The 17550-nt window shown below is 46.9% G+C and overlaps 1 protein-coding gene and 1 long non-coding RNA gene across 4 annotated transcripts in view; one reads left to right on the top strand and one right to left on the bottom strand.

Annotated features, from left to right (window-relative positions):
- The window catches only part of LOC138566252 (solute carrier family 26 member 6-like), a 1150832-nt gene that overhangs the window by 342794 nt on the left and 790488 nt on the right, over positions 1 to 17550 (bottom strand). For all 3 annotated transcript variants that reach the window (XM_069643338.1, XM_069643340.1, XM_069643339.1), the window contains exon 12: positions 7520 to 7615. In XM_069643338.1, the coding sequence (XP_069499439.1) occupies positions 7520 to 7615 (96 nt within the window). The remainder of the gene's footprint in view (positions 1 to 7519; positions 7616 to 17550) is intronic.
- Positions 1 to 17550, top strand: part of LOC138566253 (uncharacterized) — a 102747-nt gene that overhangs the window by 2624 nt on the left and 82573 nt on the right. The window lies entirely within an intron of this gene.

The raw sequence follows: 17550 nt of genomic DNA, 5'->3' as shown, positions 1-17550 counted from the left end.
CGGCAGTATGGCCATCTTTAGCGCATTAAGTCTCTACATCTAGGAGATCGTCAACTTACCCAATCTGTCCTGGTGACTGTAGAGGGCCGCCAGAAGGTGGGGATAATTCACCTTCACTAACTCCTCAAGTGATGTTGTCACGTTGACCCCTAGATAGCTCAAGGAGTCCTTCTGTATTGCTACTGCCAGGTCCCTAAGTGCCTACCCCTCAGAGTCTGCCTGCACCCCAAATGGGAACAGTATGGACTTCTTCTGATTGATCTTAAAGCCGGAGTATCTCCTGTATATCCAGCTGGAGGTAAATGAACCTAGGTGCCAGGAATCAAGCCACAGGTGTACACAATGGTTTCTAAAGGGCTATATAAGACACACCCAGGCCCCAAACACTGATTCCAAAACCATGCTGCCATTCAGTGCTGTAGGCTGAAGCATGAGCTTGAGATGCAGGCCAACCAGGCTGGGACACAGGGAGTACAGGGTGGGGCTTGGGCGAATGAGGAGGAGCAAGAGGAGGAGGAGAAGTGCACCAGCAAGGCGAGCAACCATTCCCAGGCCCATGCCCTCACTCTGGGCCCACAGCAACTCCCAGTTGGTTACTGAGTACCGCCTGAACAGGGAGACCATCGCTGAACTGCTGGCTGCAATCCAGGATGACATCGGGAGAAGGATCAGTATCCGCACAGCTGTGCCCCAATGCAGTTCCTGGGTACCAGCACCTTCCAGCACTCCATGGCCATGATGCATGGCATGGCACAGTCAACATTCAGCACAGTCCTGGGCCAAGTGCTGGATCCCCTCCTGTGCCATGTCAACCAACACATTGCACTGCCCACCACCCAGGCCTATGTCAATAACATGAAGGCACAGTTTTATGCCACTGCACAACTGCCCAATGTGATAGCAGCTGCACCTGTGTTGCCTTGGTTGCGCCCCAAGCCAATGAGGCCATATACAGGAACCGGAAGCACTACCACTCCCTCAACGTGCAGGTGACTTGTAGCCCTGACCTCATCATTACCCACTGCTGCGCCTGATACCCAGGTTCCACCCACGACTCCATGGTCCTAGGCAACAGCACAGTGCCAGAATACATGGATGCACAGAGGAGAACTGATCTGGGTAGTGGGTGAGTACAAACCCTGCCAAATATGCACAGCGTAGCACCAGACGAAAAAGGTTGGGTCGGGAAGAACAACACTGAAAAGAAGTATTGCATGTCCAGAGAATGCACTGTCAGCACCTGAACAGCACCTGTAGCAACGAGTGAGGGCATCCAAGGGAGCATGCACACAGACACACCTGGACACATCTTAAATATGGAACAGGGAAGATCCACACAGCATCACACAGCATGCCACCTGGATGAAATTCTGTGCTTCAGGAATCTGTGATGGTTGCTCTTATGGATGAAATTCTGTGCTTCAGGACTGCAGATAGGTGGGAGCTCTGATTCTCCTTGACCTCCACACGGCTTTCGGACTGTTGATCATCAGAATTTGCTTCAGTGTCTCCAGGAGGCAGGAATCTAAGGCAATATGCTGAAATGATTCTCCTCCTTTCTATCCGAACAGGTTCAAACAGTCTCTCTTCCTCCTTTCACTTCCTCGACTAACGGTTTGAACTGTGGAGTCCCCCAGGGTTCTGCTCTGTCTCCTCTTTGGTTTACTTTGTATATGCAGGCTCTGGCTAATGAAGATTGCCCAGGCTTATAGTGCAGGCTCTGGCTAATGAAGATTGCCCAGGCTTATAGTGCAGGCTCTGGCTAATGAAGATTGCCCAGGCTTATAGTGCAGGCTCTGGCTAATGAAGATTGCCCAGGCTTATAGTGCAGGCTCTGGCTAATGAAGATTGCCCAGGCTTATAGTGCAGGCTCTGGCTAATGAGGATTGCCCAGGCTTATAGTGCAGGCTCTGGCTAATGAAGATTGCCCAGGCTTATAGCGCAGGGAAGTCTTGATTCTTTTAAAGACACAGAGGCAAGCATTATGCTTTTCTTTCTTTATTACTGCTCTCACAGCATTTCACATTTTTTAACATTTTATAAACTCAAAACACGTTTTTGTTCACTTAGAAGCTCTTCTGGAGCTTAAAACAAAAAAGGGGGCTACTACAGTTTCAAAAAGGTCCCATAAACTACGAATCCCTATAATCCTTGAGTACTGGTACATGTGTGCTGCCGTAGGTGCCTGTAGTGGATCCCACACTCTGCCCACAGTCACAATGCCCGGCTCATGAGTTGTCCCACTGGGGGATACTGTGCTAGGCTGCTGTTGTTGCATGCACATATTGGGAGGGGGGGTTCACTCACCTTCTGCCTCCTGGCTGCCGGCACCTGCCTCTGCACCTCCGACACCTTCGATTCCCTCCATGTCGAGCACCAAGCTGCACTTTTCTTCCCATGGCGTGAGTGGCAGTTACGGCGGTGGGCCTCCCCCTGTGGTTATGGTGTCCTGCCTGAACAGGGACAGCAATCCCCGGCCCCCAAACACGCAGGTCATTACATCTTTTCCTGCAGGCTTTCCCATCCCGGGGGACGCAGCCAACTGCAGAAACCTTCTGGCTCACCAACTGCCAGATTTTGATGCGCAGCTGGGAGGAGGTTTTGTGGGGCCTTGCACTGTAGAGCTCATCATGGTGGGCCACGACTCCATCCACCAGCACAACAAACTCACCAACTGTGAATTTTGGCTTTCGCAGCCAATCTTGAGCTGCCTTGCCCCTGACCCTCTCCCCAGACATTTCTGCTACTTGGGGAGTGTAGATGGCTGCCGGGACTCTGAATGTTGATGGATTGTGATTTCCAAAATGGCCGCTCCAGAGCCTCCCATGCCAGCAGTGACGCGTCGGCTGCGGTAGCGCTAATTGCGCCGGGTTTTTGGGCAGTAAGCTACTTACCGGAGCAGTTTCCACAGGGCGCAATTAGCGTTACCACCAGGACCCGATGCACATGCTCGCCTACTTGTGATACGGCGCTATTTGCGCAATGCGTCCCAGCGGTTACGCTATTTACACTCAGCAGAAATAGCACCCGCTTACTGCCCAACTTGTGATGAGGCCAAAGATTTTTGGTTTGACAAACAAAAAGCCTGTGGGAACTTTATATTGAAGAGTGATGAACTTTGTTTAATCATAAGACAATCACAACACCAAGAGAAACTCCCCAGGAGGGAAGGAACTTTGTGTTGGAAACAAAACATGGCTACAGGAAGGAACCTTTATGTGATACTTTTGATGTAGAACAGAGTTCTGAAGTGAACTTTATAAATTGGAACTTTTATTTCAAAATTCTACCTTAATTCTGGGGAAGGGCGATCCAAACCTGGTTACTAAAATATTTGGTACTAATGATTATTTTGTTGCATTTGAACAGCCATAAAAATACCTGAAATTATTTTTTTTAATGTATTATTATGAGGGACATATACCTTTTTATGTTAAGAGTGTTTTCCTTTAGTCTTAGTTTTGTAGGCAGGGAAATCCATGTTAGGTTAGGAAGTGAGGCGTTTATCAGACCCTTTAGAGTTAATAAAATTGCTTCTTGTGAAAAACCTTCATCAAGTTGTCCGCCTCGCATTTCTGACCCCTCACATAGCACATGAGCCAGGTGGGGAGAGGGACATCTGATGAGAGCTATTATGTGTACTCCCTCATTCCCTACACAATGGGCGCTTCCAGTGTTTTCATAGCCACAGAAGTACCCATAGAAAAGGCACATTCCCTGAAGCACACTGCACACTGTCTAACCAGAAGGCAATTACAAGGCCAGACTGATTCACTAGTGTTGGTAAATAAAGCAAGATCCCAGCGAGAAGAAACTGATATACAATATCGGAAGTCCATGAGAAAAACTGAAACAAAGAATAAGGTAATAAGATATGAGCAACCTGGAACAAACTGAGCAGGGATTACCCTAGAGGGGAAAAAAAATGCTGCAGGGATGACAAGAAAGGGAATGAAATACCCAGATGTTGAAAACGTGGGCAATTGCAAATAAAGGGAATTGTACTCACACCTCAAGGATGGACCGATGAATTAGTGGTGTGCAAGGCACTCCCACTGCTGGAACAATTGGAAGAGGTAGCAGAAAACGCAAATAATGTATGCCTCGATCAGTGGTCTAAAATTACAAAGCTACTCATATGGGTTTGACGATGAGGGGGGACCAGTACAGAAAATACCCCTGATAAAATCCACCCTATGCATCCGAAATAATGGTACTATAAATGTTGGGAAACATACTGGGTGTAAACGCATCTTTGATGTACCAGGCATGAAGACTGGAACAGCAATATTGAAGGACCACCTTTGGGCTTGTGGATCCAGAGCATATATGAAGTTGCCCCCAAATTGGGGCGGTTTATGTTCCCATAGTGCTAATAAACATACCCACTCTGGTAGTACTCCCAAAGCGGTATATACATTAAGGATTTCTCTACAATGGATGCACATTTGAGAAAGAAAAGGTCCACCACCCTCACCCGGAAGAAAAGGGAAATTATTTCTCTGCAAAATCAGAGGATGCTTGCTACGACAAACCAGATGGGCATAAATGGTTTAGCAAAACAGCAGTACTTTTCTCTGCTATTTTCCTCCCTGGAATACAGACAGCTGTAAATGTCAAATGGCTCCAAATTACAAGATGGGACCTGTTGCAAACAATTAACAGTGAAGGGTATTAATACCATAAGAGGAGCTGAGGGCAATAAGGCTCATGACCCTCCAGAACAGGTATGTCCTTGATCTAATAACGGCCATTGAGGATAGCGTGTGTGCAATAATTGGCCCATCTTGCTGCATGTACCCACACGCCCAAGATGAGGACAATGGAACCCTCACAGAGGAAACACTACTGTTAACAGATCTACATACTAAAATGGTAGAGGAGGTGGAAGAAATTCTAAATGATGACTGGCTCTCTTATCTATTCGCCTGGATCCCCTCCTGGCTGGCTTATGCATTAAAAAATACATGGCCATACTAGTATTAGTGCTATTGGCCTGCTAAAAAGGCAGTAGGAATGTAAATAGTGATCAACTTGGACACTAAACTACATGAATAAAAACAAACCGATGATCTACATCCTATTGACGTAAGACAAAGTCCTATCGTCCCTCCACGATCAAAATGTTGTTATCGCTGAGTACCTCGTAAATACATGGGACGTTGGGTATTCTGCAAACCAGATGGGGAGTACCGCTATATGTCCTGGAGTGTGGATGAATATATACAAAATTCAGGTGACCTCAGGGGGTGACCAAGATATGGAACCCCAAGGTACCTTAGTGGGGGCAGGCCCTAGAAGAGATGTGGTCATGGACACAAACAGAGGGGGGAATGTCGAGACACAGATGAAACCGACGTGGGAGACCAAAGAAATCTATCCTGGGCTGTGGGTCCTTTCTCACGAGTGCTGCTGTGACATCCCATACAGAATCCTTCCTTTCGTCACCAGACTGAGGAATCAGGAGACCAGTCCGTAGCTGCTACACAGGAAAGAATCCACCAGCATTTTCTTCAAATAACCTAAGGTACTGTGGGGTCAAGGTAGAACTTTCCTCAGGCCGAACAGTCACTCGAGTGACTGGAGTGCGATACCAGGTGTTTGGGTGTCCACCCATACCTCTTGCCCAGGCTTAACAGCTTGTGCGCTTTTAGGGAGTACTTTTCAGGGACCTTATAACTTGTGTTATTCTTCTAGAGCATTTTATTTAAGCAACTGAAGTATCCTGAGGAACTTTACCTTTCCTGCTGCTGCATAAGACTTTTGCTCCTCCCCTACACTGACTTTGATGAACTCTTGGATAGTTAGGGATTGGACTGCCAAAGGATTAGAAGCCTTGAAAAGGTGTTGCTATGACGTAAACCACTGCTGATAGTGTTGAATACCCTTCTTTTCCTTCCTACAGACTTTGTCTGAATGACTTTAGTAAATGAATGAAACTGACATTTCTCTAACAAATACGGGTGCGCAGCACTACTATTTAAACAGTAGAACTTTCATTACTGTCATTTTCTGTAACAAGTGTAAGTGCAAGCAACTACTATTCAAACAGTCGCTTATGAAAAGTATTTTTAAAATGTCCTATGTTTGTTGGTTAGTCTAAATAAGTGTTTACCTACCTTGCCTTGTGTATATCAGAATAAATGTATATTTTCATATAACTTTCAGTGTGTAAGAGTCTCTTTGGACTATTGTATTGACTGGGTGCGTTCTACTTACATGCATCTCACATCCTCCTCATAAAATAATCCTGGCTGTTCTGCCATTCTACCAATCCTTTGGGTAGTACAGACTTATACTAAGAGTTTGGGATCCGTATACCAAGGGATACCTTTATAGAGTCTTATCTCCAGGTGGACTTTAGAAAAACGCCAATAGCAACATGCACCAGATGAAAAGAACATGATGCAACTGCAGTGTCCAAGCTTGAAGGACACATGTGCCAGATGAAAAGAAAAGGATGCAACCGCATTGGCCAAGCTAGCAGGACAGCTGTACCAGATGAAAAGAAGAGGCTGCAACTGCGGTGGCGAAGCTAATAGGACACATGTAGTAGATGAAAAGAACAAGAAGCAACTGCGGTGACCAAGCTAGTAGGGCACTTGCACCAGAAGAAAAGAACAGGATGCAACTGCGGTGGCCAAGCAAGTAGATCACATGTACCAGATGAAAAGAAGAGGATGCAACTGCAGTGGCAGAGCTAGTAGGACACATATACCAGATTAAAAGAACATGATGCAACTGAATTGGCCAAGCTAGCAGAACATATGTACGAGATGAAAAGAACACGATGCAACTGCAGTGGCCAAGCAGATAGGACACATGATTCGGATGAAAAGAACAGGATGAAACTGCGGTGGGCAAGCTAGCAGGACCCAAGTACCAGTTGAAAAGAACATGATGCAACTGCAGAGGCAAACCATGCAGGACAAATGTACCAGATAAAAAGAACAGGATGCAACTGCGGTGGCCAAGCTAGCAGGAAACATGCACCAGATGAAAAGAACACAATGCAACTTCAGTGGCCAGGCTAGCAGGACACATCTACCAGATGAAAAGAAAAGGATGCAACAGCAATGACCAAGATAGTAGGACAAATATACCAGATGAAAAGAGCAGGAGGCAACTGAGGTGGGAAAGCTAGCAGGACACACGTAACAGATGAAAACAACAGGATGCAACTGAGGTGGCAAAGCTAGTAGGACACATGTACCAGATGAAAAGAACATGATACAACTGCAGTGGCCAAGCTAGCAGGACACATGTACCAGATGTGTTTGTGTGTGTGAAATACTGGGAAGCGTAGTTGTTCTGCATATGCAAAGGTTATGTTACTGTGCTACATGCTTTGCTGGTTGTTGTGTTAATGAAAGTTGTAGTACTGGAGATACTAAAGACAAACATGTTCAAGAAATACATTAAGGGAATGAACATGTTTCGGTCTCTGTGAAGTTTACAGATACAAATTCCCCAGTGGTAATGTCAAATAGCGGCTCGCCCTCCCCCAGTCCCTACTCACCAGGTCAGTTCGGTTGGTTCGCCAGTACATCTGGATGTCTGCAAACTGCTTGTACATTCCCTGCAGATTTGCAATGACGATAGCGGACAGTACTGCCTGAAAAACAAAATGGAAGGTTTTGTAAAAGCAGGGATCTTCAATAGATGTGCAGAGGGTCACTTGCAGCTCTACAGTCCATTTGCAATGCCTCACCCTGTAGCCCAAGTCCAGAATGTGGTTCTGGTCCTTCTGCCAAGCCTACCCAAGCAGCAGTGAAGCTGAACAGGGGGCTGGCCCTCTTATTTTAAACTTCTCTCAATCTGTACCTTTGAACAATTATTTATTTTCCAATGAATGATGACCTCAGAAACACAGGACCCAAGTTAACATTGACAGAAAATACTGTCCTGTTACACTATTGGGTGGTCGTTGGGAGAAGCTAAAAGTGAGCAAAGGAGACAGAGATGGTAGAGGGAGAGAGAAAGATAGAGAAAAAATAAGCATTTGAAGGTAAGGACTTAAGAGGCAGGTAAACAGTAAAAGAATGGGGGAGGGAGATACAGAAAGTAGGAGGGAATGAAAAAGGTGGAAAAGAATACAAAAACATATTTTGAAGGACAAAGCGACATAGTGATGGACAAAGCATGAGAAAGGAAGGGAGCGTAAAAGATGAAAATGCGGAGGGCGTGCCTAGCACTGGAGGAGGCTGGATGATTCCTCTGTGTGCTCATGAGCCCATAGCGGTCCCATGGCCCTGTATACCACCTAAAACCGGAGAAATCACTCAAATAAGCACAGAGAAGCATCAGAGCGCTGGCAGCACAAGCCCTGCAAGTTTCATGAAGTTCTGATACTGAATAGTGGAGAACAAGCCAAGAGGAAAACGACTGCACTGAAGCCAAAATGGTGAGCGCACGGCAATTCGGCAACCCAATGTATCGCGAGGCGGCGGAAGGGAGTTCATCCCCCACCACCTGAAAAGGGCCTGTGCCCCAAGCATGATAGTAACCCCAGCCGTAGCAGTGTGGAGATGCTTTATGGGTCTGACAGAGGTATGCAGCATGGTCTGCACCGGACCTTGAGCGGGCGGTGATAGAGGGCCAGCAGCACTCTGGCTTGGTAACAGGTGATCGGCCTGAGCAAGATGAACAATGCGAGCACTCCGTCCTCATGCTCACTGTTGGTGGCCATCTGCGCATAAGGGGCAACACCCGGAACACAGAGCTTCAGGAGGCAGCAGGTGACAAACAATAAAGCAGCACACACCTTTCCCTAAAAAAGCAACAAACCACTGCCCAATACTGTTCCCATGACCCTGGCACTTCCCTGGTTGTGCGTACTGAAAGGCGCAGGAACACCCCACGCCCTGGACCAGGGTATTAAGTAACAAAGTATACTGAAAAATTGTCCAGAGGTTGTTTTTTAATTTATAAAGGTATCAAAATGTATTTACTAAAATACATTATTATCCACAATGAATTAATCATCAATTAATGCACACATTAAATTACATAAATATTGCAGGAGAGCATAATACACCAGATTATAAAACAACCTAACACAACCATCATTCCTCAACAATCAAACCATCATTTGCAACTCATGTCAATCAGCCTCATTCAATCACAATAAAAATTGAACCAAACTATTGGTGCAATATATATGTAGTAGCACTTCATTAGTTAGCCCCACATAGTCTTTATCATTTCACTTAATCCACATTGAATGTGTATCAACACAATAATTGTCCAAGATATGTTCTATTCCACGGAGTGGGTGCATTCAACAGAAAATGACAATTCCCGGATGTTCTTCTCTACCGGTTTCGACGTTTGAAAACAATTAGGACAACGTCTTCATCAGGAGAAACAATTAATACAATATTACAACTGACTTCCAGTATTATATGCTCTTGATGGTCAGACCCGCAACTATAACTCGAAAAGAATTCAAGAGAATTCTAAATCTCGAGCAATGAGCCGGAATTATTCCAGTGCTCGAACAACTACTGCTTTATGTACCACCGATGTTGATGTAATTTCAGCTCGAAAGACTCGAATTTCAAATTTATAGCTGTAAGATGCTGAAAATAGCCAGGCGTGCTGCGAAAGGTATCATCTGATTTGAATTTCGGATTCGCATTGTGTCGGCAGTTCGTGGCAGAAGTGAAAGCGGAAGTCTCTCCCTGGTCGTGCCTGAGTAAAGGAGGTAGGCCCAGGGTGTGGTGACTCTAGGTCCATTCTCATCTTGGGTTGGCACAGGTCTGGGCTACTGAGAAGAGGTGTGCTTCTAGCTGCAGCAGCATACATTTGGCCTCCTACATGCTATCCCCTATTACTCCCTTTTGATGTGGCACTGCACATGAACTGACTCCCTCCTGCATGGTCTTAAAGACTGCCAGAAGTAACAATAGCGGTCAGAGGAGGTTAGAGGTCTCCTATGGGAAATTTGCTACCTGGACAATGCACCTGACTGTAGCAATGATTTCCACGAAACAACCTCTGGTCCAAATTTGCCGAACCTGCTGGCCCATTGGCAGCGAGGCTGGAAGTATTTCTAAACAGACAGGCAAGCAGAAGGGCTTGATGTCCCCTTTGAGGGGACATCAAAGCCATGATGCAAGGGCAGAAAGCTTCAAAACGCCAACAAACAATGGTGCAGATTCATTCACCCGAGGAATTGCATGTGCACACAGAGGCAGACAACCCCCTCACTCCTACAAGGTGATTGAATATCCAGACTATGGTAGCAGAGATCAAGAAGAAGATCATGGACTGCGCACTCAAACTTAGGTAAATCCAACACAAATCTGTACAAGCACCACTGGCAGTGGAGGAGAGGGTAGAGGAAACTGAAACCACCCTGTGCAAGCAGAGCTATGAACAGGAGAAACTCTCTAAAAGGATGCAGTTTAGCGAAACCGCAAATGGAGTGGGTCATTAATAAAGAAGAGGATGCAGAGAATAGATCCAGAAGAAACAACATAAGGCTTCGGGGGATACCCGTGGCGGTGGCTGGCGCTGACTTAAGGTTACGTACTGGCCCCTCAATAACTACTGGAGGAACCGTCGGGGGACAATATCATCTTAAACCGGACACACAGAGTCTAAACTTCATACCAGCAAAAGAAGAACTTGACTCCAGATGTACTTACAAGAGTACACTTTTTCCAAACAAAAGGAAGGGTCAAGAGGGCAGTATGTAGGCAAAACCCAGTCCAATTCCGAGACACCCACTTAGAGCTGTTTCAAGACGTGGCACAATAGACTTTCATGAGACGGAAAACGGCTGACAGTGGTCACGAGTTGGTTACAGGATAAAAGCATCCACTACAGATGGACTTTCCTATGTGGTCTGCAATTTGATCTTTAAGGCAAGTTGTATCACTTAATGAAGGAAGAAGGTGTGGCGGAACTGATGGAGAAAGATAACACTCCGCATTCCAGAGAGGAATCGTTGGATGGAGGGGCAGAGGCATCAAGGGCGTACAGCTAAGAATTGAGGATAGTGACAGGGGCTTCCTTCCACAAAAGGGTGGGGGAGAAGATCAAGGATAAATATAACTACCTGATAGGGGATGCCCCCTTTCTTTTATTTCTCCCTTTGAGGAAAGGGCCGTATTGGTTCCCGACGGGAAAGGACCAGATTGGTGTGAATGTTGCAACAAGGAGGTGGCATTGGGCAGAGAGAAAGTTAGGGGGAAGCATGGGGCGAACAGTTACAGGTAGTTTTCTCTCAGTTTCAAGCTGATATTTGGTCAAGATAGCCTGCAGGTTCTGAAGGTTGCAGTTGATGTTTCCAGGGGGCGGGGGGCGGGGCAGCTGGGCTTGGATCTGGGTCCTATTAGACCAGAGATGAAGTGTGTACCCTGGGGGAGGTTTTGCTAAACCATCCAAAAGGGATGGGGTGGGTTTTATTTTTGGGGATGGGACATTTAAAGTTGGTCTGGGATTATGGTATGGCACAGATCTGGAATGGGGCTCTAATAGGGGGAGTCCAAAGGAAGGTGGACTTGCCCCTAGGGAATGGCTGAGAAGAATGTGGTGACCCTGAATTTCCAGTGCCTGAACTAACCGATAAAACACTGCTCTATTCTGCAACGTCAAATAGAACTTCATGCCACAGTGGTCTTCCTCCAAGAAATGCATCTGCTTCAGAGAGATGAAGTGCGTAAGAGGCAGAGGGCTTTTGCTCACCAATATTTTGCGACTAGTGGCATGAAAACTAAAGGAGTAGAGATATTATTGGGAAGTACACTGGGATTTCAGGAACAATTCCTATATAAAGACCTTGAGAGGAGATTTTTGGTATCAAAAGGAATCTTGGGAGATCAAACATTTACATTTGTATTAGTCTATGCCCCGTACGAGAAGCAAGATCACTTCTTGGCTACATTGCTTCAGAGCATAGAGACCTGGTGCGAGAGTCATGTTGTGGTAGGTGGTGATTTTAATTGTGTCATGGACCCCAAAGCTAGATAAAACACTGACCCCCCATGAAGAATTACATTAGACACCGTCAAGCCTTGGGGAAATTCCCTAGGGGCCTTGGCTTAATAGAAGCTTGGAACTTTTTTTCATAATTCCGAAAAGAGATTATACTCATTATTCTGCTGAACACAAAAGATTCTCGAGAATAGATATGATCCTTGTCTCAGCAACACTAATTCTTCAGGTTGTGGCTATAGCGACAGAGGTGCAGTACCTCTTGGATCACGCTCTGGTGATCCTACCGATTAGTACACCAGACAGATCCCTGAGGCCGTGGAGGTTGAATGAAATGATACTCCGCGATATAGTGCTGCAGACCCTTATGGAGAAGGTAGGTAAGAAGAGAGCGATGAAAGCAGAGCGATAAGAAAGAGAGGAAGAGACTAGAAGCTATGGATAGTCCCGAACCCAAAGGATAGGCAGTACCCCGAAGTTAATAGAGGTGAACGCAAGGAGGCGCGAGAGTGGCGGAGGATACCGCGAGTCAGAACGGCGAGGCGCCGAAGGTAAGAAAACAGAGTGGAATGAAGAGCGGCAGACGCCGGAGAACGAAGGAAGCAAGGTAAATCGTAGGCTGTACAAGTGGTGTGCAGGGCAGGTAGAAAACGGAAGGAGGCTGGGGGGGGAGGCTACTCGGAGGAGTAGCCGAGCGAGCGTATCGATGGAAATCACAGATACAACGCGCAGGTAAGTGGGCGGGGCTGGTTTAAATAGCGATGGCGGCCATATTGGTTGAGGGCTAGGCCGTTACTGTCAGGTTCTCCGTGGCAGTGCTTTCCAATCGTGCCATAGCTTCCAGGGGCGGATCATGACAGTATGGCCTCTCTCTCCCCGGAAACCCCCTGGTTTTCCTGGATACCTCCGATGAAACCCTTTTACGAGTCTGGGTGCGTGAAGATGGTATCTGGGTTCCCACGTCCTTTCATCTTCGGAATATCCCTTCCAATGGACCAGATATTGGAGTCTCCCTCGGTGGTAACGTGAATCCACTAAGTACTCCACCTCGTATTCTTGGGATTCCTTTACCTTCGGTGTTTTAGTCTTCTGAGTCTTGCGGTGAAAAGGATCCTCCTGGTATTCCTTGAGTAATGAGGTGTGGAAGACTGGATGTACTCTTTGAAGACCCTTAGGTAAGCGTAGTTCATAAGCTACAGGGTTGATCTGTCTGATGATGGGATAAGGACCCAGGTATCGAGGTGCGAATTTGCCTGTGTGTATCCATCTAGGAAGATGTTTGGTAGATAACCAGACTCTCTGTCCTGGCTTCCACTCTGGGTTGGATCGGCGACTTCTATCCGCCCATCTTTTCTGTGTGAGCTGACTGCCTTCCAGTGCTTCTCTAGCCATCTTATGAACCTCCTTGAGTTCCGACAACCTGTCGTCTATGGCAGGAGATTGGGTAGGTTGCATTCCGGTCCAGGGTATTTGTTGTGGATGATACCCGTAAGTGCAGTAGAATGGACTCATGAGAATGGACGTGTGGTAATTATTATTATAGGCGAATTCGGCCTGAGAGAGAAAGGCTGACCATCTTTCTTGTTTGTGACTACAGAAACACCTTAAATATTGTTCCAACCCAGCATTGAGTCTCTCGGTTTGTCCGTTAGTTTGGGGGTGAAAACCAGAGGAAAGTGCTCGGCTGATACCCAATTGGTGACATAGTAATGTCCAGAATTTGGAGGTGAATTGGGTTCCGCGGTCCGAAATAATGGTCCGAGGCAATCCATGGAGACGAATAACATCTCTGAGAAAGATCGAAGCCGTCTCTGGAGCTGACGGAAGACCTGAAAGAGCAGAAAAATGAGCCATCTTGCTGCAGGTGTCTACAGTGACCATAATTGCTGTCTTATTTTCGGATTCCGGTAGGTCAACAATAAAATCCATGGAAATCAGTTCCCAGGGTCCAGTGGGTAGGATAGGCTGTTGCAACTTGCCCAAAGGTTTGCCTGTTTGGTACTTGTTGGCGGCGCATACGGGACAGGTGGTTACATATCTTTTTACATCCTTGGGTAGTTCTGGCCACCAGAATCTGCGACCTATGAGTTCCTGTGTTTTCTTGATACCTGGGTGTCCCGCTAGGGGGGTATCGTGGCACCACGAAAGTATCTGTTCCTGAAGCTCTTTGGAAGGGAGAAACAGTTTAGTACCATGGTAGAATAGACCGTCTTTGGCCTGAGTGATGGATGCGGGTATGGCCGGTAGATGACTGTAGTGGGTTACCAGATCTTGTAGAAATGGCACGACCCTAGCCATAATCTTCAGATTTGGGAACAAGAGGTCATGCTCTTGTGGGAGGTTGTCTTCCTCTCCTTGGCATCTGGAGAGTGCGTCTGCCATCTTGTTTTCAGTACCCGGTACATATGAAATGGTGAACTCAAATTGGGAAAAGTAATAGGCCCATCTGGCATGTCGAGCATTGGTGCACTCCATCTGCTGCAATACCCGGAGGTTGCGATGATCTGTAAGTATTTGGAACGGGTAAGCTGCTCCCAAGAGTAGGTGCCTCCACTCTTGACAGGCTGATTTTATGGCAAGCAATTCTCTTTCCAGAACTGAGTAATTACGTTCGCTTTTCGTCAGAGTCCTTGAGTAGTATGCGACTGGGTGTTTGAGGCCATCATCCGTTCTTTGTAGAAGTACGGCTCCCAGTGCTCCTCCAGACGCGTCTGTTTCCACGATAAAGGGTCTTGTTTGATCAGCTGGTACAAGTATGGGAGCCGAAGTAAATAACTCCTTAAGGCGAAAAAACGACCTCTTCTGTTCTGGACCAAAAACGTACTTAACTCCTTTCTTGAGAAGACTGGTAATAGGTAACATCAGGTCGGAAAAATTAGGGATGAACTGGCGATAGAAATTAGCTAAACCCAAGAATATTTGAACCTCCTTTATACCTCTAGGTTCTTTCCATTCGATGATGGCTCTAATCTTCTCGGGTTCCATCTGGATTCCTTCCTTGGATAGGATATAACCTAGATAAGAAACAGATGTTACTTCGAACTGGCATTTCTCAGGTTTGACCAGAAGACAGTTAGACAGGAGTCGGTGTAACACCTGTCTCACATGGTCTTGGTGTTCTTGAAGGCTTTCTGAGTAGATAAGGATGTCATCCAAATAAATGACAACTGACACAAACAACATGTCAGAAAAGATCTTATCTATAAATCTTTGGAAAACAGCAGGGGCATTCACGAGACCAAAGGGCATGACACGATATTCGTATAACCCGAATGGGGTCCGAAATGCGGTCTTCCATTCGTCGCCTGTCCTTATCCGGAGAAGATGATAGGCTCCCCTGAGGTCTAGTTTCGTGAAATAAGAGGCCCCTCTGACCGCTTCCAGAATGTCTCTGATTAAAGGCATAGGATAGCGGTCACGCACAGTGATTTGGTTGAGACCCCTGTAATCAATACAAGGTCGTAATTCGGTGGTGTCTTTTTTGGGGATGAAGAATAACGATGCTCCCCCGGACGATCGGGATTCTTGAATGAGTCCATTCTGAAGGTTATCGTCCAAGTAGATCCGTAAGGCTAGTTTTTCGGAAGGAGACAAAGTATACATTCTACCAAAGGGAACCACGGACCCTGGAAGGAGATCTAAGGCACAGTCTTCTGGTCGATTGGGAGGTAAGAGCTTGGGTACAGAGTCCTGAAAAACCTCAGCATATTCCTGGTATCGTAGGGGAATGGCAGCTACCACCTTACACTGGGGTGCTTGGTGCTCCCTGTTCTCTCCCTGGGTAGGGGGATTGATGGTACAGTGATCCTTACAATAAGTAGAGTCAAAACGCACAACATTGGTGGTCCAATTAATCTGAGGGTTGTGCCGTCTGAGCCATGGAATCCCTATCACCAAAGGAAAATGTGCTGCTCGAATCAGGTCAAATATCATAGATTCATGATGTTCTCCTAAGACCAAATGCAAGGGTAAAGTCTCGGAATCTATGGGGCCTGAGGACAAGGGCTCGCCGTCTACCCCTTCTACAGGGATAGGTTTCTCCTTGCGTTTAATGGCGATTCGTTGTGCCTTAGCCCATTCGATATCCATAAAGTTTCCTGCGGCTCCGCAGTCCAGCATAGCTAGAACTTCTATGGGGGAGGATTCTGTAGTCCATAGCTGAACTCGAAAGATCATTAGACTGTTGTCTTCTCTTAGTTCCGAGGGTCGGGTAAGGTTGCAAGGGCTGCTTCTTGTTCCCCCGAGACCTCCCTTGCAAAGGACCGAGGGTTGGAGTTTTCCTTTCTTCGTGGAGGGACTTCCGGGCAGTCCCTGAGTAAATGCTTTGAGGAGCCGCAGTATAAACAGAGGCCGGAGTCTCTCCTTCTCTTGCGTTCGGTAGCCGTCAAAGGACCTCGGGCTGTTCCTATCTGCATCGGTTCTTCTGATGTCGGCATGTCTCTGGGGGGATGTGGAGCAGGGCTAGGTGATGGTAGATTGAGCCGAGGTCTCCTCCTTTCCTGTCGGCGTTCAGATAGCCGGTATTCCAATTGTAGGGTCAGTGTCATGAGATCTTGGAACGACGGTGGGCGAGCTACCCTAGCCAACTCGTCCTTTAGTTCGTCCTGGAGACCTCTCCTAAATATTGTTTGCTTAGCCGAATCAGGCCAGACTGTCTTCGCCGCTAGTCTTAGAAATCGGGATATGTAGGTCTGCACGTCTGCGTTCCCCTGTTTCACATCGAGTATTGCCTCAAGAGTGGTGTATAGGACCTCAGGACGATCGAATCTCCCCTTGAAGAGATCCACAAATTGGTCATAGTTGGACAGAGCGGGATCGTTTCTGGTCACCAAAGGGGTGGCCCAGGCCAAGGCATTCCCTGTTAGGTTGGTGATAAGGAAACCGACCCTAGCTCTCGCAGTTTCAAAGGCATAAGGTCGAAAGGTGAAGTGAATTTGGCAGGCGTCTAGGAATTCCTTTAGACCGCCGGGATAACCATCATACTTTCCAAATGTAAGAGGCATAGGCGGCAAATCCCCTTGGTCATCTCTACGGAAGACCATTTGTTGGCGTAAAGCGGCGTTCTCGGTCTTCAGGGCTTGTACTTCTAGAGTTACACTCTGTAAGGCGGCAACCAACTCCTGGTACTGTTCCAGAGAAGCCATGGTTATGTTCAGGCGTTGTATTCTGTCACGCTGATCACCTTCCGCCCCCTGCTCCTCACCTGAAGATCCTGGGACACTGGATGACTTCTTCCGTAGTACCTTGGAACGTTCCTTAGATGGTTTCTCCTTTGACTTCCTGTCATGCAAGTAAGGCCTGGCTCCCTCGGAGGCCACCTCGACAGGGAATGGGACCTGCCTTGAGGGGGGCCCCGAGGAGCCAAGCCCCAAAAAGACAGGGAAAAAGCCGATGGATGGCACAAAAAACCCTGCAGGCAGTTCCAGGAAGGATACTCGAGTCGAGTATAGTTGCAAGAGGCAGACCGGTAAAGTTCTGGGGTGACTCTTATCTTCTCAGGATCCCATAGGAAGCAAACTGGCAGGAATAATAAACCATATGTGAGATGTCACAGAAGGATCCGTAAATGATTCAGAAGAGAGCGATGAAAGCAGAACGATAAGAAAG

Source organism: Ambystoma mexicanum, chromosome 2p (genome assembly GCF_040938575.1).
Source record: "Ambystoma mexicanum isolate Mex_15411 chromosome 2p, UKY_AmexF1_1, whole genome shotgun sequence".
NCBI lineage: Eukaryota > Metazoa > Chordata > Amphibia > Caudata > Ambystomatidae > Ambystoma > Ambystoma mexicanum.
Note: the sequence above shows the minus strand (reverse complement) of the source record. Positions and strands in the feature narration are given on the sequence as shown.